This window comes from Sinocyclocheilus grahami, unplaced genomic scaffold (genome assembly GCF_001515645.1).
Source record: "Sinocyclocheilus grahami isolate Dianchi unplaced genomic scaffold, SAMN03320097.WGS_v1.1 scaffold79.1, whole genome shotgun sequence".
In the NCBI taxonomy this organism is placed as follows: domain Eukaryota; kingdom Metazoa; phylum Chordata; class Actinopteri; order Cypriniformes; family Cyprinidae; genus Sinocyclocheilus; species Sinocyclocheilus grahami.
In genome coordinates, this window is record NW_015505258.1 from 1,120,673 (window position 1) to 1,140,279 (window position 19,607).

The following is a 19,607-nucleotide window of genomic DNA, read 5'->3' on the forward strand; positions in this document are numbered from 1 at the left end:
CATTACTGAACACATTTATTTCTCAGGACACAGTGGTGGCTCTTCAGGCTTTATCTTTGTACGCCACCAAAGTGTTCAGCTCTGATGGCTCCAGCACAGTGACTGTACAGTCAGCAGCAGACACTCACCACTTTGATGTCAATCAGGACAACAAGTTACTGTACCAGGAGAAGCAGCTGCAGAACGTTCCAGCCAAATACAGCATTGAAGCGAAGGGCTCAGCCTGTGTGTCTGTGCAGGTCTGTGACGTGTAGCAAAACAAATTAAAACCACATTATGATGATAGCCTAAAGAGATGTTTTAATGTGACTCTCTTCTAGATGTCTCTTTTCTACAATATCCCCACTCCCAAGGATTCTAAGGCATTACAAATCTTTGCTAGGACTGTGGGACTGTGTCAGAGCGGGACAGGACAAATTCTGGATGTCGTATTAGATATTATGTAAGAGCAGATTCTGATTTACACCTTCAGTGTTAAGATTTAAGTTTTTACTTGATTATTGCAAATATTCTATATTTTTATGCTTTTTGTTATCTGTTCAGGTATACTGGGACACAAGACAGTTCTAACATGGTCATTGTAGATATGAAACTCTTATCTGGTTTCAAACTAGAGCCCTCTTCCCTGGATGCGGTAAGGCCGTTTAATTCAGCATCCATGACAGTAAATGCTATGCATTTCCCCAAATTTTCACAAATATTTTAAGTTTGTGCTGTTTTTTCACAGTTAAAGAAAGCAGTACATCATGCTGAATACAACAACGACCACGTGATCATGTATCTTGAAGAGGTGGGAATGTTAACGTGTGGTTTATAATGACAACCAGTGTGATAATATAACTATCAAATCTGTTTTAAAACATAATGGCACTGATTAATCTAACATAAATTATTATGAATGTGTTTTATATATTTAACAGGTTCAGAAGGACATGCTCTTCCGCCAAACACTACGTATTAAACAAATCTTCTCAGTTAAAAACCTCAAGCCAGCGGTTGTAAAAGTCTACGATTATTACCAGACCAGTAAGTTTAAATTACTCAGCACTTATTTATACACATTTAAGTCTTATTAATCTTTTTTAATCTTGTTTGCAGGTGAGCGGTCTGAAGCAGAATACTTTAATCACTGTGCCTAAAGAGTGACGCTGCAGAAGAGACAACAGATGTCTTCACACCAATTCAGTATATAACTCTCCGCTATTATATTGGATTGGCATAAATAGTTATGCAGCTGAAAGCTTTAATTTTCTTATTGTCTTGTAGGTTCCCAGTTATTTTATACATGTTTAGGTCTCTTCATTTGTGTTTTTATCATTATAAAGCACATAAAGATTGAGATGTATGTAAGCTTTTGCTCATATAGGCTTTTAGAGAAATATTATGCTTGTTAGTCGTTAACATTCAAAAACATTATCTTTATAACAAATATAATTGTTTTGATTGCTGTTTACCTATTCTCTGTTACCGTTATTATGAATAGATTACTCTATATTCGTGAAAAGAGCAAACGAAGATTGAAAAAAGTTAATATAATAAATAAAATAAATATGAAATTAACATCTTTGTCCTGACATTATTTAATATTCTCATACTATATAAAATTATATAATGATGCTTGTAGTAAGGCATTCAGCAGTATTTTAATTTCTAAAAGTTTTAAGATAAATACGAAAAAGTCCATATGTCCACATCTGTGTTATTTTAGTATTATTTCTTTACTTTTAGTTTTTCATCTAATATTTATATTTTATTTTAACTTTAAGTTACTGAAAACTATTTAAAATAGTTTCTGGTCCGGACTGACAATAGTATTTTACTCCATACTATGAAGGATCAGCAACTGTTTGGTTGCCCACATTATTCAAAATATCTGATCATAGGTACCCACATTCTTATAAAATTATATAGAAAAAGATAAAATATTAAATAAATAATAATTAAATAAAAGCATTATCTGCCAAATGAAGGTCATGTAGTGCAATGAGGAAGCTGTTAAGGTCAGTACGTCTCTTCAAGGGGTCATGACATGGATTTTTTAAATTATTTTAATGTTCCTTGAGGTTTACTTTTAATGTTAATAAAGTTTTTTGCATAAAACAAAAAAAAATATGTGGAAAAATTCATATTTATAACCCTCATGCGGTCTCTGTCTAAAACGACCCGTTTTAAAGGGCGTGTCCTTTAAGGCTTGTCAGTAATCACTGTTATGATTGGCTAACGTCATTGCATAGGAAACTGTATCAATGCCTCTATTGCATGTGAGTGTTTTGACAACATGATCAAAATAAAACGTTATGAAATAGCATTATGAAATAATTTACTGTCAGATCTAGTACCGCTTCATCTTTCAACAAATGTTTCTTTGTGAACTCACCATGACACTGTGCCCTTTTTTTACAAAACAAAATGCTGAAAAGCGAGGTGTGCTCTGATTGGCCAGCTATCCAGTGCGTTGTGATTGGCCGAAAACCTCAAGCGTGTGACAGAAATGTTAAGCCCCTACCATACTGTGATGCCGTGTCCCGGCGCGATGAGACAAAAGCATTAAAACCCATTACAAACGAGGCATTTGTTGCATCCAGTGGGGACATAACTACGGATTATATTGACTTATACTGTCTTTTTACGCATTGCGTTGCATATCGCGCCGCGTAAACATAAAACTATGTCTGCATTTGTGATCGGAGAAACAACAAACACTACACTGCTCAACTCGCGTTTGAATCATCAGTGGCAAATCCTTTAAATATGAAAACGTACTTACAGGCTGTGAGTCAGAAGCACCAGACTGTCCTTGCAAAGTTGGAATTGCCCCACTTTATAGAAACAACCTTTGTGCACAGCATTGTGGGCTACTCTCCCAGGTTCAGAAAGCAGTCCTCCGTAAAATGCGCTGCATACATCTGAATATTTGGGTTGAACTGTTCTGGAACAGTGTTGTAAGTATAACTCAACCACTGATTTCTCGTTGTGTCCACTTTTGGAAGGCCAAACAAAGTAGTTTCGCTTTTCACAACGAAACACACAGCGTCTCCACGACATGGCAGCAGTGACAACAATACTACAACGAGAATCAAAGTTACTCCTTCTTTCTTTGCGTGAACATTTGGGTGGGGTTATGCAAATCTTCCAACACAGTGGGAATGTGGGGGCGTGTTTAAACGAGGTGTTTTAGGAGGGCGTGGACGAGTCTTAACTTTTATGAAAAAAATTTTTTTAGGTTTGAGACTTTAGTCTTTGCAATTTTAGGGATCTTATCTATGCACGAACAGCTTGTAACACTCCAAAGAGAAAGGACAAATTGAAATCGCATCATATGACCCCTTTAAAATGCACCAAGATCTCTAATCTCAAACTGTTTATTCCCGTCGCCAGTGTGACGTGTGGGCGGTGGTATTTGAAATTGAATCATATGACCCCTTTAAACGACTGGATGTCAGTGGGCATGGCCTATGATGAGAAGATGACTATTCGTCGATGTCTTGCTCTGGAGGCAGTGTTTATGCAAATGGCTGTTCCCCCGTGACGTCACCATGCCCTCTCAGATCCGAATGAGCTGTTTTTGGAGCTTGATTAAATAAATGCTTTGTTTACAGTGAGGATGAGGTTTAAGCTATAAAAACTTTTTATATGCCAAAAGATCAAGGCAAATTTGATTTCTCATGTCATCATGACCCCTTTCAAATATCAGATAATTTGACTATTTCATGACAAAGCAAGTCTAGTTCAGGATCATTCAGAAAAACAAGCATTTCTAACTCAAACTCATTACATTGACTGAAGCTAGACATGTAGGACGCCTTGAACACCATTTGAAACCACCATTTTGGGAACTTGACATATGAGTGGCTTGGCACTCTGCACTTTAAACTAGCAACTATTTTATATTGAATAATGACACATTTTGTCTTTATAAACTTTTTGGTAACTGTGTATCTACAGTTGCATAAGGTGCATGGTGAGCTGGTGCGATGGAAACTTCTGAAGGCTGCACCTTTATGCAGGTGATCAGTGAGAAGTACAGTGCATTTTGTGAATCAGAGGCTGTTCTTTGAAGTCCTTCACAATTAGCGTCCTTCATTACCTAGCATACACAAGGCAATTTCATTTCAACAGAGGCATAAAAATTAATGTTTTGTAAAATTTTGGACACATAAAACCTTCATTCATCTTCGGAACACAAATTAAGATATTTTGGATGAAATCCGAGAACTTTCTGACCCTGCATAGACAGCAAGGGTCCTACCACGGTCAAGGCCCAGAGATGTAGTAAGGACATCGTTTAAATTGCATGTCACATCAGTGGTTCAACCATAATTTTTATAAAGCTACAAGAATACTTTTTATGCACAAAGACAAAAATAACAATTTAATTCAACGATTTCTTCTCTTCCGGGTCAGTCCGCCACTATTCATGAGAGTACCATGCATTCCTGTGCTTGTAAACATGTGTCGTGGTACTCTCGTGAATAGCAGCGGACTGACCCAGAAAAAAATAAGAAATCGTTGAATAACTTCGTTATTCTTAAGTTTTCTTGTAGCTTCATAAAATTAAATTCAAACCACTGATGTCACATGGATTATTTTAATGATTTCCTTACTACGTTTTTGTGCCTTGACCTTGGCCTATGTAGATCCCTTCCTGTCTATGCAGGGTCAGAAAGCTCTCGGATTTAATCAAAAATACCTTAATTTGTGTTCCAAAGATGAAGGAAGGTCTTGCTGGTTTGGAACTACATGAGCGTTTTCATTTTTTGAGTTAACTATCCCTTAAGGTCTAATTATTTGAAAGATTATTGAATCTTTCATAGACAGCAGTGTATATTTTATAAATTGCCAAATGTTTGCTGATAACACTTATGTGTGTTTAAATGTAATAAAATATATATATATATTGAAAAGAGTGAACGGTTGTGAAGTGTCTGTCTCAGGCTCAGCCCCAGCTAAAGTGCAAAAGCAGATTTTAAATTAGCAGTTTAATTTAGTGACATACTGAAAATTCTAATCACACCGGTGCAATTGTACACTTTAAAGGGTTAATTATAAAAAATAAAAATACATATTTTTGTCTTTTAGAAGCTGCATTCAAATAGCTAAAAAATCTGAGGGGCCCATGCCTCCTTGGCCTCTGTCTGTCTGCAGGAGACGACAGAGAAATCGTTGTCCTAAGTTGAACTTGATCTGTCCCACAACAAGCTCCAAGACTGTCATGAGGTGAGTTAGTCAGTTCATTCGAGGATCTGCAGAGACAGGGGGTTGCATTAATTGAATGTGCAATGTAGTTTTAGATGATTATTATTTAGATTAGACTTACAATTGAGGAATACAATAAGAAATTCTTCATAAAGAGGCAGATAAACACAGGAAATGCTCGTAATACAAAGTTTCAGGCATAGTTCAGGGCTGCTTTGCCCAAAAGCATTGTAAGCCTAAGTAGATTGTAGACCCATTGTCATCAATTTAGGCTTCCGATGCTATTGGGAAATGCAGCCCAGTTTTGTACAAGCTAGACAGGGAGGGATTAAGGAAAAAGAAAGCTACGTTTTTTGGCGGGGGGGGATGAAGTCAAATGTTGACGAACGAGATTAGGTTTCAGGTGTCGCTTGAAAATTTTCAGGGATCCAGCATTCTGGATGGGGGTGGAAAGATCATTCCACCAGCCAGGAACGGTGAACGAAAAAGTTCTGGAAAGTGATTTTGATAATACCACGAGGCGTTGCTTTCTCGTAGATCTCAGACTTCTGGAGGGGATGTAGATTCTCAAGAGTGAGTGGAAGTAGGAGGGTGCTGAGCCTGTGGCTGTTCTATAGGCAAGCATCAATGTCTTGAACTTGATGCGAGCTGCAACTGGTAGCCAGTGCAGGGAGTTAAATAGAGGTGTGATGTGGGCCATTTTGGGCTCGTTGAAGACCAGTCATGCCGCTGCATTCTGAATCATTTGTAGAAGTTTGATTTGCATGATGGAAGTCAGGCCAGAAGAGCATTGCAGTAGTCCAGCCTAGAAATGACAAGGGCCTGGACAAGAAGTTGTGCAGCATGCTCCGTTAGAAAGGGCCTGATCTTTCTGATGTTGTGCAATGCAAACCTGCAAGAACGAGCAGTTTTTGCAATGTGGTCTTTGAAAGTCAGCTGGTCATTGAAGATTACACCAAGATTTCTGACCAAACTTGATGGGGTCATTTTTGATGAAGCCAGCTGGATGGTGAAATTATGCTGTAGAGATGGAGTGGCAGGGAAGACAAGAAGCTCTGTCTTTGCCAGGTTGAGCTGTAGGTGATGATCTTTCATCCATGCTGAGATGTCTGCCAGGCAGTCTAAAATCTATGCAGCTACCGTTGTATCATCTGGTTGAAATGAAAGATTGAGCTGTGTGTCATCAGCGTAGCAATGGTAGGAGAAACTATGTGCCTGTATGATGGGTCCCAGTGATGTAGTGTATATGGAGAAGAGGAGGGGTCCAAGAACTGATCCCTGAGGAACCCCAGTGACCAGTTGATGTGCTTTGGATACCTCACCTCCCCAGGCCACCCTGAAAGACCTTCCAGTGAAATAGAATTCAAACCAGCGAAGTGGAATCCCTGTGATGCCCAGTGATGAGAGGGCAGACAGGAGGATCTGATGATTCACAGTGTCAAAAGCGGCAGATAGATCCAGCAGAATGAGAACTGATGATATAGAATCAGCTTTTGCAATCCGCAAGGCTTCAGTGACTGACAGTAGTGCAGTCTCAGTTGAATGTCCACTTCTGAAACCTGACTGGTTAGCATCCAGTTGGTTATTATGTGAAAGAAAAAATTAAGCCTGGTTAAAAATAACTTGTTCAAGTGTTTTCGCTATGAATGGAAAGAGAGAAACAGGTCTGTAGCTATCTATAAGTGAATTGTTTCATGTTTTTGTGTGTGTGTGTGTGTGTGTCTTTTTAAGAAAAAAACTGTCATCCTGTACCGCCACTGCTGAACAGTTAATCATCACTGAGGTTATGTGACCAGTCAAATAAACAAAACGTGTTTGGTAAAGTTTTAGACATGGTTGGATGCTGGTAAACTGTCTTCAAATCCCTTCATGATGCCTTTTTTTCTTGTGTTACTCAAAAGAGGAATATTAATACCATGTGTTTTATTGCTTTCTGTCTATCAAGGAACTTCTCAGCCGTAAGTGTTAGAACAATTTTTATTATTTACTTATTTGTTTGTCTGTTTGTACACCTGTATTAATTTGTATGTCTTTTCATGTGTGTTTGTATGCATGCTCTTATTTCAGAGTGACTATTATTAGTTTCACACATTAAAAAGGGGGTTATTAAGTGCATGCACTTTCTTTTTGCAGGATTTTCATGGTGACATTTCCAGGCGTTATAAGATCAGGCTCAGAGGCTAAACTATGTGTGAGCCTTCTAAAACCAGAAGAAAATCTGCAGCTTACTATTTCGCTGGTTTACTCTAACCAGAACAGAACACTTCTACAGGAGAGAACCGAGAAGGAATTCCACCGCTGCCTTGACTTTCAGGCCTGTTATTACATTTATGTTATTTATTGAATGATCTACTGGAGATGTTTAAAACAGCATATTCATTGTCTTAAAATAATATTTTCCTTTTTTAAAAACTGTATTTGTAAACATAGAACAAATCTGAGCATCCTATATGCATGCAACAACATGAATTTCAACAATATTTTTTTTAATTTATAATAGCTAAATGGAAGAATATTGTCTATTGTGACTCTCAAAAAAACATTTAAAGAATATTTTCAGGTTAAATATATTAATATCTTAGATATTTGCTCCCTAGAAAAGATGATACTGATTTGTGATAAAACTGCATGTGTTCAACAGGCTCCTGACTCTGATTCAGTGCAAGAGATCCAAGTGGAAGCTCAAGGGGAAAACACTCATCTGATTAAAAAGAGGAAAGTCAAATTCATATCATATAATCCACTTACAATAATTCAAACAGATAAACAAATCTACAATCCTGGACAAACAGGTATTTTGCTTTTTATTCAGCCTCAGTGTGCTCTGATCACAGTCTGTTTACATGCACTTCACTGGCCTTGGTGTTTAATGCCTTCCTCAATTTTACAGTTCAGTTCAGGATTTTCACAGTGGACCTAAATTTGAAGCCAATTGATGAAACAGTAGGTTGCAATTTTTAAGTTTTTAATTGTGGGTAAAAAGAGCATGATAATGAATGTTAAATGTTTAGCCAACCTTATTGGTCATGTTTGCACAAATATACAGTACCTGAAATGCACTTTCAGACTTGGACCTCTGAGTAAACAGCCGTGGGTTGAAAGTCAATTATTTCTGATCAATGCAAATTATTATTATTATTTCTGAGTGTTATGCAAACCAGACCTAATGTTATCTGTTTACATTCACAGTACAAACTCGTAGCAATGCAGGTAAACTTAATTTATTGTTTTCCCCCTTTTACAGAAACATTTTTTGTGCATAAATGTTCCTGTTATTGCCATGTTGTTTGTCTTCAATGCCTTCTTATATAAACAGGACAATCGAATGAACAGAATCAATCAGTGGATTAATGCCACATCAACCCATGGCAAGATTCTGCAACTTTCCCATACGCTGAATCCAGAGGCTGCTGTTGGTTCATATGAGCTTTTTGTAGAGACTAGCAAGCAAACAATTAAAGAATATTTTCAGGTTAAAGAGTATGGTGAGTATTAGCTTACATTTACAGTATGCTTTACAGCAATGCCATAGAAGAACAATTTTGGATTTTTTTTTTTTTTTTTAACTTTCAGTGAACAGTTCTTAAAAGAATAACAATTTAAAGGAATAGTTTACCCCAAAATGAAAATTTGCTGGAAATTTAGTCACCCACAGGCCATCCAAGATGTAGATAAGTTTGTTTCTTCAGCACAACAGATTTGGAGAAATTTAGTATTACATAATTTTCTCTCCAATGTATCCTGCAGTGAATGGGTGCCGTCAGAATGATCAGAAAAGCATCACATGTAATGAACACAACTCAACATCTTGCAAAAAGCTGTGTGTTTGTAATAAATCTATCATAAAGACTATTTTAACTTTAAACCATTGCTTTCGGCTAAAATTTAAGTCCTATTTCCATTACAACAATATTAAGTTGTCACGTCTGAATCAGGAGAGAAATATGCAGATTAAGATAAAAGTGAAAACAAATACTGTATGTCGGTAGATTTTGATGTTAGAGGACAACAGGGGATGGACTTTGTCACTGGAGGAAGTAGATTATGGATTATGGACAGTTTAAGGTTAAAACACCTTGGATTTATTTCTAACAAACATGGAGCTTTTAGCTTTACAATATGGACTGGATTCATGTGGATTATTGTGATGTTTTCGTCCGCTGTTTAGACTGTCATTCTGATGGCACTAATTCACTGGCTTGATGGTAAGTAAATGTTCAGTAACATTTTCATTTTTGGGTGAATGATTGCTTTAATTATCTAAAGAACATTTTGTGAAATGAAAAGTTTTCATGGATGTTAAAGGTTCTTCATGAAATGATAGATGCCAATAAAGAAACTTGATTGCATACTGAGTCAGTTTTCTTATATTTTCCTGTCTTTTTACCTTTGCTAAAAATGGCTAATGTCACAACTGTCTTTGTGGTTCAGTTCTACCAAAATTCGATGTGAAATTACACAAACCAAAGACAGTGAGAGCGAATGAAGAGGAAGTAAAGCTGGGGGTATGTGGGAGGTGAGGTAATTTGAACATTACATTTGAACACATACGTTAGGCAGGAAGATCAGTTAACAGTATGTCTTTAACAGATACATCCATGGACATCCTGTCCAAGGTAATGTGAAGATGGGACTCTGCAAAACCATGCCAGTCGGTATTTATTATCCCTATCAGTATCATACTCCACTCTGTGTTAATAGGATAGCAGTAGTAAGTATGACTAAATGTTCATTGTTTTCTTTTTAATTTTTATGCTATTAATTATTTATATATATATATATAAAATGTTTTATTATTATTTTTATTATTTTCTAGCTAAATGAGACAGGCTGTGTCTCTGAGATGTTCCCCATTTCATTCTTCATCAGAAGTTCAGAAGTGTATTTCATGCCACAGTCTCTTCATTTCACTGTATCAGTAACTGAAGAGGGGACAGGTTTGTAAAATGTAAAATCTAACATGTTTGTATGAAAACAAAAGAGCTCAATGCACTGATAAATCGAAAATTGTTCATACTTGATGGGTTGTGCTGAAGATTTCACCATTTTACCTTTTTATGTTTTCCAGACATCTCAATGGAAAGGACTGAAAATGTGTTTTTGACCTATACTATTGGTAGCATCAAATTTATTGACCTGCCAGAGTTCTTTGAGAAAGGATCAGTCATACAAGCAAAGGTTACAGGGAATTAGACTTTCTTGTTTCTAAATGTATAAACAATCATCATTTTGACTTGGCTTTTTCATTTAATAATCTTTATCTGCATTTTGTTTGACTAATGCATGTCCTTGATGAGGTTCTGTTTTTCCACCAGGTTAAAGTTGAGTTCTCCAAAGGAACCCCATTTCCTTACTTTAAGGTTGTTGTTCAACATGACCTGTCTCAGCCTCAAGAACTTACCACAGACATCAATGGGTTGGCCCATTTCATAATTGATACGTCCCTTGCGATAAGTACATCTATTTATGTATCGGTGAGCGTATCATTTGTATGCATAGGCTATGTTAGTTTTGTGCTGCGTAGCAGATGCTGTCCATTCAAAACAATGTATAATAGATGAATTCAAGCATAGTACTGCTGAAATAAATGTTTCACTCATGGTTGCAGCGGTGATATTCATTCACCAGTGCAAATCCTTAGGCGTTCAGTTATTTCTGCATTTATCTTAATCAGTTGCAGCTGATTTTCCTGACTGTGTGTTTTATTGATCTGCTCCTGACAGGCATATGCGTCATTCACCAGTCAGGTTGGTAGTCCATTCATCTTTGAATCTGCATTCAAAACTCTGCAAATAAAATCCAAAGAAAGCCCAGAAAAAGCGAGTCAGCTGGTTATAAAGTCTCTAGAAGAACCGCTGAAATGCGAGGAGGAGATCTCAGTAACCGTGCAGTACACTATTGCTGGAGAGACTGTTGAAAGTGGTTCTGTTACCATAGTCTGCCTGGTGGGTGCAGGAATTAAGCTGAACACTGCACAAACATTTTTGCATTCAGCTATTTAATTCGCTGTGCTTTTCACTTTTTCAGGTTTCATCCAGAGAAGAGATAGTCTACAATGGCTATAAGAACATTGAGGTGAAAGGCTCTGATGGAGTAGTGGAGGGAGAAGTGATGTTTAAAGTCCCTGTTCGTGCCCGGATGGCTCCTAAGATGGAGTTTCTCGTATACTGTGTGCCGCCCAGTGAAATTGTACTAGCTGCTTCCAGAACATTTCAAATTGAGAAATGTTTTGAAAACAAGGTATGCTGGCTGAGTCCATTAAAATATGGAGATTGCATGTATGTAAAAGATGTAAGAATGTACAGTCTCTGAGTTTATTTTGCAGTAATGACCAGCTGACTTATTACATGCTACTCACCAAATAAATGTGTATGTGAATAGGAAATGTTGAAATACTTATACCAATTTATCAATAAATTACTATTTTAATTATAAAATTCTTGCTAAGCTTAGTTGATTGTTTTTTAGCATTGTAATGGACGATTTCGAGGGAGACTTTGGTTTCAGTTATGTGGAGGAGTGGATTGATAAACAGCATTGCCTTGGATGACAGCAAACATTAGGAAATATTAGATCTGAGAATCCTCTAAATGCCATATCAGCAGTATTCCTGATAGCCATATAATAATTAGTCAGAGTATTTAGTAATGATTGGTTGAAATACTTCGATTTTGTTTTAAAATTAAAGACTGGACCACTGTGTGTCATAGGTGTCACTGCAGTTTTCTCCGACTACAGCGGTTCCTGGTGAAGAAAACACTCTACAGATCTCAGCTCAGCCTGGTTCACTGTGTGGCCTCAGTACTGTAGATCAGAGCGTCCGGATCATGGAGTCCGGGAAACATCTAGATGCTGACAAAGTAATATATATTTCAGACCTGTCTTCAGTTTTGACACTTTTCATAATAAAATTCCAAAATACCAATTTATCAATAAATTACTATTTTAATTATAAAATTCTTGCTAAGCTTAGTTGATTGTTTTTTAGCATTGTAATGGACGATTTCGAGGGAGACTTTGGTTTCAGTTATGTGGATGAGTGGATTGATAAACAGCATTGCCTTGGATGACAGCAAACATTAGGAAATATTAGATCTGAGAATCCTCTAAATGCCATATCAGCAGTATTCCTGATAGCCATATAATAATTAGTCAGAGTATTTAGTAATGATTGCTTGAAATACTTCGATTTTGTTTTAAAATTAAAGACTGGACCACTGTGTGTCATAGGTGTCACTGCAGTTTTCTCCGACTACAGCGGTTCCTGGTGAAGAAAACACTCTACAGATCTCAGCTCAGCCTGGTTCACTGTGTGGCCTCAGTACTGTAGATCAGAGCGTCCGGATCATGGAGTCCGGGAAACATCTAGATGCTGACAAAGTAATATATATTTCAGACCTGTCTTCAGTTTTGACACTTTTCATAATAAAATTCCAAAATCACTATTTGCTCCATCCTTCTGCAGGTTTTTAAGCTGTTGCCAGCCAGGCTTTTTCCATATGACATTGAAGATCAAGAGGATTGCTTTAATATTGGATCTATAAAAAGTTCTCAGTCTCTTCTTCCTCCACCTCCATATACACCAATGCCATTCTACCCTTACCCCTCAGAGAGTAAGGCAGATGCTGTCTATGCGAGTTTCAGGGTAACTATTTAAAATCTTGTTTCATTTAAAAGGTTTATTTTGATTAATGTTTTGAGACAAAAAATATACAGTTAGCATCGCAAATACTTTTAGTAACACATATTGTCTCTTGCCTTTTTACATTGTCATCTGGATAAGAACATGGGATTGAAGGTGGTGACAAATTTGATTATTAAAATGCCATCCTGTATTAAATTTAGAGATGCATTTTATCAGAGAATGTTTGGTGGTAAGACATCTGTTTATTTTCTCTCTATATGTTTGTACCTTGGATGTGTTCTAAAAAAATTAACTGTAAAGTAAATGTCCTGTAAAGTTCCAGGTTCTATGGGTTTTGTTCACCCACCATCTTATGGAGGCATGGCAGGAGCTATCCCAGGAAATGCTGGAGTTGGAGCAGGTCCAATAGGTCCAGTGTGTCTGCCAGGTGCAGTGGGTCCGCCAGGTGCAGTGGGTCCAGGGGCTGGAATGAGTCCAATGGGTCTAGGATTTCCAGTTGGAGCAGCTGGAGTTGGTCAGGAATATGATTTTGCCACAGTTATAGTCTACATATTTCAGTTTTTTCCTACCTGAGAATTAGGACCCATGTAAATCTCGAAATGGCCTTAAACAATTACTAAAACTGCAACATGGTGCATTTTTAAATGTATGAAATGTTCATATATTGATTGCTTTTGACAGCACATCTAGCAGCTGTGTATGGGACAACCTTAGCATCTCAGGTTCAAAATTAACACTTGCTAAGCATCAAATGCTACAACAACAACAAAAAAACGGGCGGGTTGCGATAGCCAAGACTATTTCGACTCAATACAGTACACACTGATAGTCAGCTGCTTTCAAACAGTCCTGTGCTTGTGTTCACGGCCTGTCTGAAGACTGTTAAAGGCTTAATTACAGCATGATTTGCAGCACTGAGCATTGTTGAAAAAAGGCTCGCTTTCTGTATATTTAATCTATTTATATTAAACATATTGGGCTGCATGTCTGTTAATTTTTCTTAAATGCGGGTGCGTGTTTATCAAACAAGACCAATGCAGGACTCTGCTCTGAAGTGTTGCGTGGGACTGTTTCCATTTACACACGAGCAGCTCATTGTTTTCAGTGGCTCAGAGTGGCTCAGTTAACAGTAAATGCTGCTCCAAACAAACTCCATCGCTGCAAGTGCTGTGAGTTTGGGTCGCTTATAACATTCATTTGGGAACAAATGTGTCAACGTGCCAGTTATCTTCCCAATTTTTTTAATTGTTAATGAAAATAATTTAGAATCTCTTGTCCCTCATGGTTCACCATGCGGTAATACTATTATTATTATTATTATTATTATTATTATTAAATACTCATTTTTTATTTTGCAGTACAATATAGGGTGGTTCAGGTTTTCATTGTTTATTCCTTTTGTTTTTTGCTGGCCAATACTACAGGAAGTATAGGAACTGGTATTGCTCTCACACCTCTACCCGAGGAAACCATTCGCACATTCTTCCCAGAAACTTGGATCTGGGAACTTGTTGAGGTTGGGTGAGTGAATAATAGGTTAAAAAGTCTGAAGGTGCCACTCCCTTTAAATATATTTGGTACTCATTTGGTAAATGTTATGTTAATAAATACATGTTATGTTAATAAATGCTCTTCAGGGACTCTGGATCAGCTCAGGTTCCTGTCACGGTTCCTGACACCATCACCTCTTGGGACACGGAGGCCTTCTGTCTGTCCTCCAAAGGTCTGGGTCTGGCTCCTCCTGCTCAGCTGACAGTTTTCCAGCCCTTCTTCCTGGAGCTCTCTCTGCCTTACTCCATCATCCGTGGGGAGATCTTTGAGCTGAAGGCCACTGTCTTCAACTATCTGTCCAAGTGCATCATGGTGAAACTTCAGACCCAGTCTTATCCAATCATATCAAATATGGCAATGATAATGTGTGTTTGACTGACAGGTTAAAGTGGCTCCAGCTCCTTCCTCAGACTACACTCTCAAAGCCTCCTCTGATGATCAGTATTCATCCTGTCTGTGTGCTAATGGAAGAAAAACCTTTAAATGGATCCTTACTCCTCCTGTTCTCGGTGAGTTTTCCAGTCTAAATTTTTTTTTCAGTCTCTGTTGTCAATGTTCATGTGCATGTCTTGTGTTGTAGGAGTCTTGAATATTACAGTCAGTGCAGAGGCAGAGGCGTCCCAGACTGTGTGTGACAATGAGATTGTGAGCATGCCAGAGAGAGGACGCATTGACACGGTCACACAAAGCTTGCGTGTAAATGTGGGTAAAAACATTATGCAAATACAATCAATCAATCAACATGTATTTATATAGCACATTTAAAACAAAAAAGTTGACCAAAGTACTTTTCAAAAAATTACTCAAATAGACACACAACACAATATACATCACTCTTCATTGTTCCAACACGTTGGGGCAATTATAGAGTTGTGTTTTCAGCATAGATTTAAAAATCTATTGAGTCACAGGATCTAATATGCAAAGGAGACTATTCCAGAGATGTGGGGCTGCCACAAAGAAAGCTCAATCTCCATGCTCAAATGTAAAAGCAAACTCTGAGATGATCTTAAAGGTCTAGCAACACAATGATGCTGTAACAGGCATGATATGTTCTTCAGAGCAAGAGCATGCAAACCTTTAAAAACCATGATCAAAACTTTGTATTGGGACTCTAAAATCAACAGGAAGCCAGTGCAAAGAAGCCAGCTTCGGAGAAACACTGGACCTTGTGCCTGTCAATAGTCTAGCTGCACTATTTGCCCTAGCTGCAACCGTGAGAGCAGTTTCCATATCATTAAAACACAAAATTCTCTTCAATTTGGCAATGATCTGCAATTGATAGAAGCCACTTTTAACCATGGCATGCAATTGCAAGTTAAATTATCTAAAACTCTACCTTTACATTGCAGTCAAAGAACTAAAAAGGTTAAACTGTGCTAACATTAACCTGTGTTCCTCAGGCTGAAGGAATCAAAAAGACTAACAGCCACAGCTGGCTGCTTTGCCCCAAAGGTAATGGCTGTGCACTCATATATGCCATAAAAATGTTGTATGAGAAAGAATGAATTGCTTTTGATTTGACTTATGAATTGCTTTTGTGCCTCCATTTACAGGGCAAAACCTCTTGGAGGAAGTAGAGCTGGCATTTCCCAAAAATATGATAGAGGGATCAGGAAGAGCTGCTGTTTCAGTGCTTGGTGAAGAAAAAAAGTCATACCTTTACATCAGTACCGTCTTGTGAATATTTCTGATGTAGAAATGTACAATCATGTCCTCTTGCAGGAGACATATTGGGTCGTGCACTAAGGAATCTTCACGGATTATTACAGATGCCGTATGGCTGTGGAGAACAAAATATTGCTGTTCTTTCTCCCAATATTTACATTCTGCAGTATCTGGAAAACACAGAGCAGCTCACCTCAGCCATCCGAGAGAGAGCCACCGGCATCCTTAAGAGTGGTGAGATGCCATTCAGATGGATTTCATACTATTTCTAATGTTTTTCAGTACATTTAAGGAAAATAATCTGAACCAAAATATTGAACAGGGTATCAAAGGCAACTCAACTATGAGAATTCAGATGGATCATATTCTACATTTGGAAAGGGAGAAGGAAATACATGGTATGAACTCCTGTTTTTACCTCATAAATAAACCATTACACTAAACCCAAATGTCCAGCAAAGAATATTGTTTTAAATCAAAAGATGGTAATATCTTAAAAGCCACATCACAAATCTCCAGATGAGTCTGAATAAATGTATTAAATTGAATTCAATTAACAGGCTGACCGCATTTGTGCTGAGGACTTTTGGGAAAGCACAGCGTTACATCTTTATTGACCCCCAAAAAATTCAGAATTCAAAGCAATGGCTGATACGCCACCAAAAACCATATGGTTTATATGAGAGCAGGGGAAAACTTTTCAATAACAGAATGAAGGTAAAAAATATTACAAATATTTATATAAATCAGGGAACTTAGTCAGTTTTCCACTATAAATATCTACATTAATTACATAACATTTCTAAAACAAGATATATTTATTTTAGGTACAAAATTGTTAACATTTGTAAGTTGTTATTCCATTTGTAAATTGTTGGTATAATGAAGCAAAATGTGTATATGCTTGCTTAAAATTATGAAAGGAAAAAAATAAAAATAATATAGAATAATTAAATATATTGTCTGAAAATAAGTCTTAATGATTTCAGCAATTTTAGTTTTAATTTTAATTTGCCTTGTTATAAGAAGTCAAAATTGCTTATTTAAAAATGAACACTTTCATAATAGATGCCTTTATTTGCTATCTGTGTATTTTAGGGGGGTGTAAGTGATGGTGTGACCATCACTGCCTATATAACTGCATCACTACTCGAGCTGAACACATCAGTTATGGTCAGTACGGTCTATGTTGTCAAGCACAAACTGTACTATTTTATAAGGCTCTTATATATTTGTCACCTGCACTGTTTCTGTTGTAGGATCCTGCTGTGAGCAAAGGTCTGTCATACTTAAAGCATTTTGCTGGCGATATCCGAAACACTTATACCACTGCTCTGCTCGCCTACACTTTCAGTCTGGCTAAAGACAAAGCAACTCGACAGCAGCTTTTCAAGAAACTGGAGGATGCTGCTATTTCAGATGGTAAGAGATTTGTTTCTGGCTACTTTCTGTTGTCTTTTATGACTGTAATGTTTGTTTGTTTGTTTGTTTGTTTGTTTTTTGCTTGTTGAGTTACTGTCTATTTTGTCCATGTGTCCTAAAGGGTCTCATCTCCACTGGTCTCAGTCTGCATCTGCTGATGACTCTGATTCTCTGGCAGTGGAGATCAGCTCATATGTGCTGCTAGCTGCTCTCACTGCAGATTCACTCACTACAGCTGATCTGGGCTTTGCTAACAGGATTGTCAGCTGGCTTGTGAAGCAGCAGAATGCCTATGGAGGATTCTCCTCCACACAGGTGACTCAAACTACTCAAATCAAACACATGATTGCTGAATAATGGGTAAAAGTCACATTACTGAACACATTTGTTTCTCAGGACACAGTGGTGGCTCTTCAGGCTTTGTCTTTGTACGCCACCAAAGTGTTCAGCTCTGATGGCTCCAGCACAGTGACTGTACAGTCAGCAGCAGACACTCACCACTTTGATGTCAATCAGGACAACAAGTTACTGTACCAGGAGAAGCAGCTGCAGAACGTTCCAGCCAAATACAGCATTGAAGTGAAGGGCTCAGGCTGTGTGTCTGTGCAGGTCTGTGAAGTGCAGCAAAACAAATTAAAACCACATTATGATGATAGCCTAAAGAGATGTCCTAATGTTTTAATGTGACTCTCTTCTAGATGTCTCTTTTCTACAATATCCCCACTCCCAAGGATTCTAAGGCATTACAAATCTTTGCTAGGACTGTGGGACTGTGTCAGAGCGGGACAGGACAAATTCTGGATGTCGTATTAGATATTATGTAAGAGCAGATTCTGATTTACACCTTCAGTGTTAAGATTTAATTCTTTACTTATTTATTGCAAATATTCTATATTTTTATATGTTTTGTTATCCGTTCAGATATACAGGGACACAAGACAGTTCTAACATGGTCATTGTAGATATGAAACTCTTATCTGGTTTCAAACTAGAGCCCTCTTCCCTGGATGCGGTAAGGCCGTTTAATTCAGCATCCATGACAGTAAATGCTGCACATTTCCCCAAATCTTTTCTAATATTTTAGTTTGCACTAAAAATGTTTTTCCACAGTTAAAGAAATCAGTACATCGTGTTGAATCCAAAGATGACCATGTGATCATGTATCTTCAAGAGGTGGGAATGATAACATGTGTGGTTTATAATGACAACCAGTGTGATTAAAATAATTAACTATAAAATCTGTTTTGAAACCTTATATAATATAGCAAAAATGCTGTGCAATATAATATCACTGATTAATCTAATGTAATTTGAGTTTTATATGTTTTACAGGTTCAAAAGTACACGCTCTTCCGCCAAACACTACGTACTAAACAAATCTTCTCAGTTAAAAACCTCAAGCCAGCGGTTGTAAAAGTCTATGATTACTACCAGACCAGTAAGTCTAAATTACTCGGCACTTAATTATTTCTAGACGTTTAAGCTGCATCATTGCAGCTTTTTTCAATTTTGCTTGCAGGTGAGCGGTCTGAAGCAGAATACTTTAATCACTGTGCCTGAGGAAGGATACCACAGAAGAGACAACAGATGTCTTCACACCAATTAAATATGTTACTCTGTGCTATTATATTGGATTAGCATAAATAATTATGAATATTTTTTTCTGTCATGACAGCTCTCGGAGGGATTGGCATGGTAATGTACATGAAATGTGTTTGGTCTTGATGGAATAGATCTGCTATGCTGCTGCTTTAGCAGAGCAAGTACCGAGACTTGCTTTTGCCAATTACATCCACAACATGCTGCTGTGAGCATGTTAGAAATACTGCTGCTGCACATATAACATATGAAATAACCCCGATATAGCAATCATGAATCACCTCGTAGCAGATCTATACAGGTGGAACTGGGGAAGGTAGGGAGTTCTGAAGCTTGCTGCAACTGCTACAGCAAGCACTAGCCAAGTATATGAATGTTGAGCAGCGAGCTTATTGGCTGCTAATACAAAAAGGACCAATCAGCTGCGCCATGTGATGATGTCATTATGTCAGATTGAGTGACCTATCGGACTGTGCCATCTAGAGTTTCATATACATACATATATATATATACAGTATATACACAC

The 19,607-nt window shown here is 37.5% G+C and overlaps 3 protein-coding genes across 5 annotated transcripts in view; all 3 read left to right on the plus strand.

Annotated features, from left to right (window-relative positions):
- Nucleotides 1–1,264, plus strand: part of LOC107586286 (pregnancy zone protein-like) — a 21,012-nt gene extending 19,748 nt beyond the window's left edge. The window contains 6 exon segments of the mRNA XM_016273569.1: nucleotides 27–239; nucleotides 321–442; nucleotides 544–634; nucleotides 728–790; nucleotides 921–1,026; nucleotides 1,099–1,264. Coding sequence (XP_016129055.1) covers nucleotides 27–239; nucleotides 321–442; nucleotides 544–634; nucleotides 728–790; nucleotides 921–1,026; nucleotides 1,099–1,139 — 636 coding nt within the window. The 3' untranslated portion in view covers nucleotides 1,140–1,264.
- On the plus strand, nucleotides 1,149–12,526 carry LOC107586287 (ovostatin homolog). The gene is made up of 18 exons (XM_016273571.1): nucleotides 1,149–1,185; nucleotides 3,946–4,007; nucleotides 5,080–5,217; nucleotides 7,142–7,154; nucleotides 7,330–7,510; nucleotides 7,838–7,988; nucleotides 8,087–8,139; nucleotides 8,386–8,406; nucleotides 8,513–8,681; nucleotides 9,628–9,712; nucleotides 9,787–9,907; nucleotides 10,013–10,133; nucleotides 10,265–10,374; nucleotides 10,512–10,670; nucleotides 10,920–11,141; nucleotides 11,224–11,436; nucleotides 11,907–12,056; nucleotides 12,455–12,526. Exons 5-18 carry the CDS (start codon nucleotides 7,337–7,339, stop codon nucleotides 12,524–12,526), a joined length of 1,821 nt encoding a protein of 606 aa, XP_016129057.1. The 5' UTR covers nucleotides 1,149–1,185; nucleotides 3,946–4,007; nucleotides 5,080–5,217; nucleotides 7,142–7,154; nucleotides 7,330–7,336.
- LOC107586245 (alpha-2-macroglobulin-like) lies at nucleotides 12,431–19,157 on the plus strand. Of its 3 annotated transcripts, none has more exons than XM_016273509.1 (22): nucleotides 12,431–12,576; nucleotides 12,662–12,841; nucleotides 12,980–13,070; nucleotides 13,158–13,355; nucleotides 14,266–14,362; nucleotides 14,479–14,704; nucleotides 14,775–14,901; nucleotides 14,973–15,094; nucleotides 15,796–15,847; nucleotides 15,949–16,032; nucleotides 16,118–16,294; nucleotides 16,383–16,458; nucleotides 16,621–16,777; nucleotides 17,159–17,233; nucleotides 17,320–17,482; nucleotides 17,604–17,797; nucleotides 17,879–18,091; nucleotides 18,181–18,302; nucleotides 18,404–18,494; nucleotides 18,593–18,655; nucleotides 18,815–18,920; nucleotides 19,002–19,157. In XM_016273509.1, exons 1-22 carry the CDS (start codon nucleotides 12,544–12,546, stop codon nucleotides 19,040–19,042), a joined length of 2,688 nt encoding a protein of 895 aa, XP_016128995.1. In that variant the 5' UTR covers nucleotides 12,431–12,543; the 3' UTR covers nucleotides 19,043–19,157. The 3 variants fall into 3 exon arrangements, with proteins under 3 accessions (XP_016128995.1, XP_016128997.1, XP_016128996.1); XM_016273511.1 differs by having other exon boundaries at nucleotides 13,158–13,268; XM_016273510.1 differs by having other exon boundaries at nucleotides 13,164–13,355; nucleotides 14,263–14,362.
- The last annotated feature ends 450 nt before the right edge of the window (nucleotides 19,158–19,607 follow it).

Excerpts from the sequence above, each read along its gene's own strand:
- LOC107586287 (XM_016273571.1), top strand. The coding sequence starts at position 7,337 with ATGGTGACATTTCCAGGCGTTATAAGATCAGGCTCAGAGGCTAAACTA. Across the intron at positions 7,511-7,837 it reads ACCGCTGCCTTGACTTTCAG|GCTCCTGACTCTGATTCAGT; the intron begins GCCTGTTATTAC and ends TGTGTTCAACAG. Across the intron at positions 11,142-11,223 it reads CTGTTACCATAGTCTGCCTG|GTTTCATCCAGAGAAGAGAT; the intron begins GTGGGTGCAGGA and ends TCACTTTTTCAG.
- LOC107586245 (XM_016273509.1), top strand. The coding sequence starts at position 12,544 with ATGGAGTCCGGGAAACATCTAGATGCTGACAAA. Across the intron at positions 13,356-14,265 it reads AGTTGGAGCAGCTGGAGTTG|GAAGTATAGGAACTGGTATT; the intron begins GTCAGGAATATG and ends CCAATACTACAG. Across the intron at positions 17,798-17,878 it reads GAGGATTCTCCTCCACACAG|GACACAGTGGTGGCTCTTCA; the intron begins GTGACTCAAACT and ends TTTGTTTCTCAG.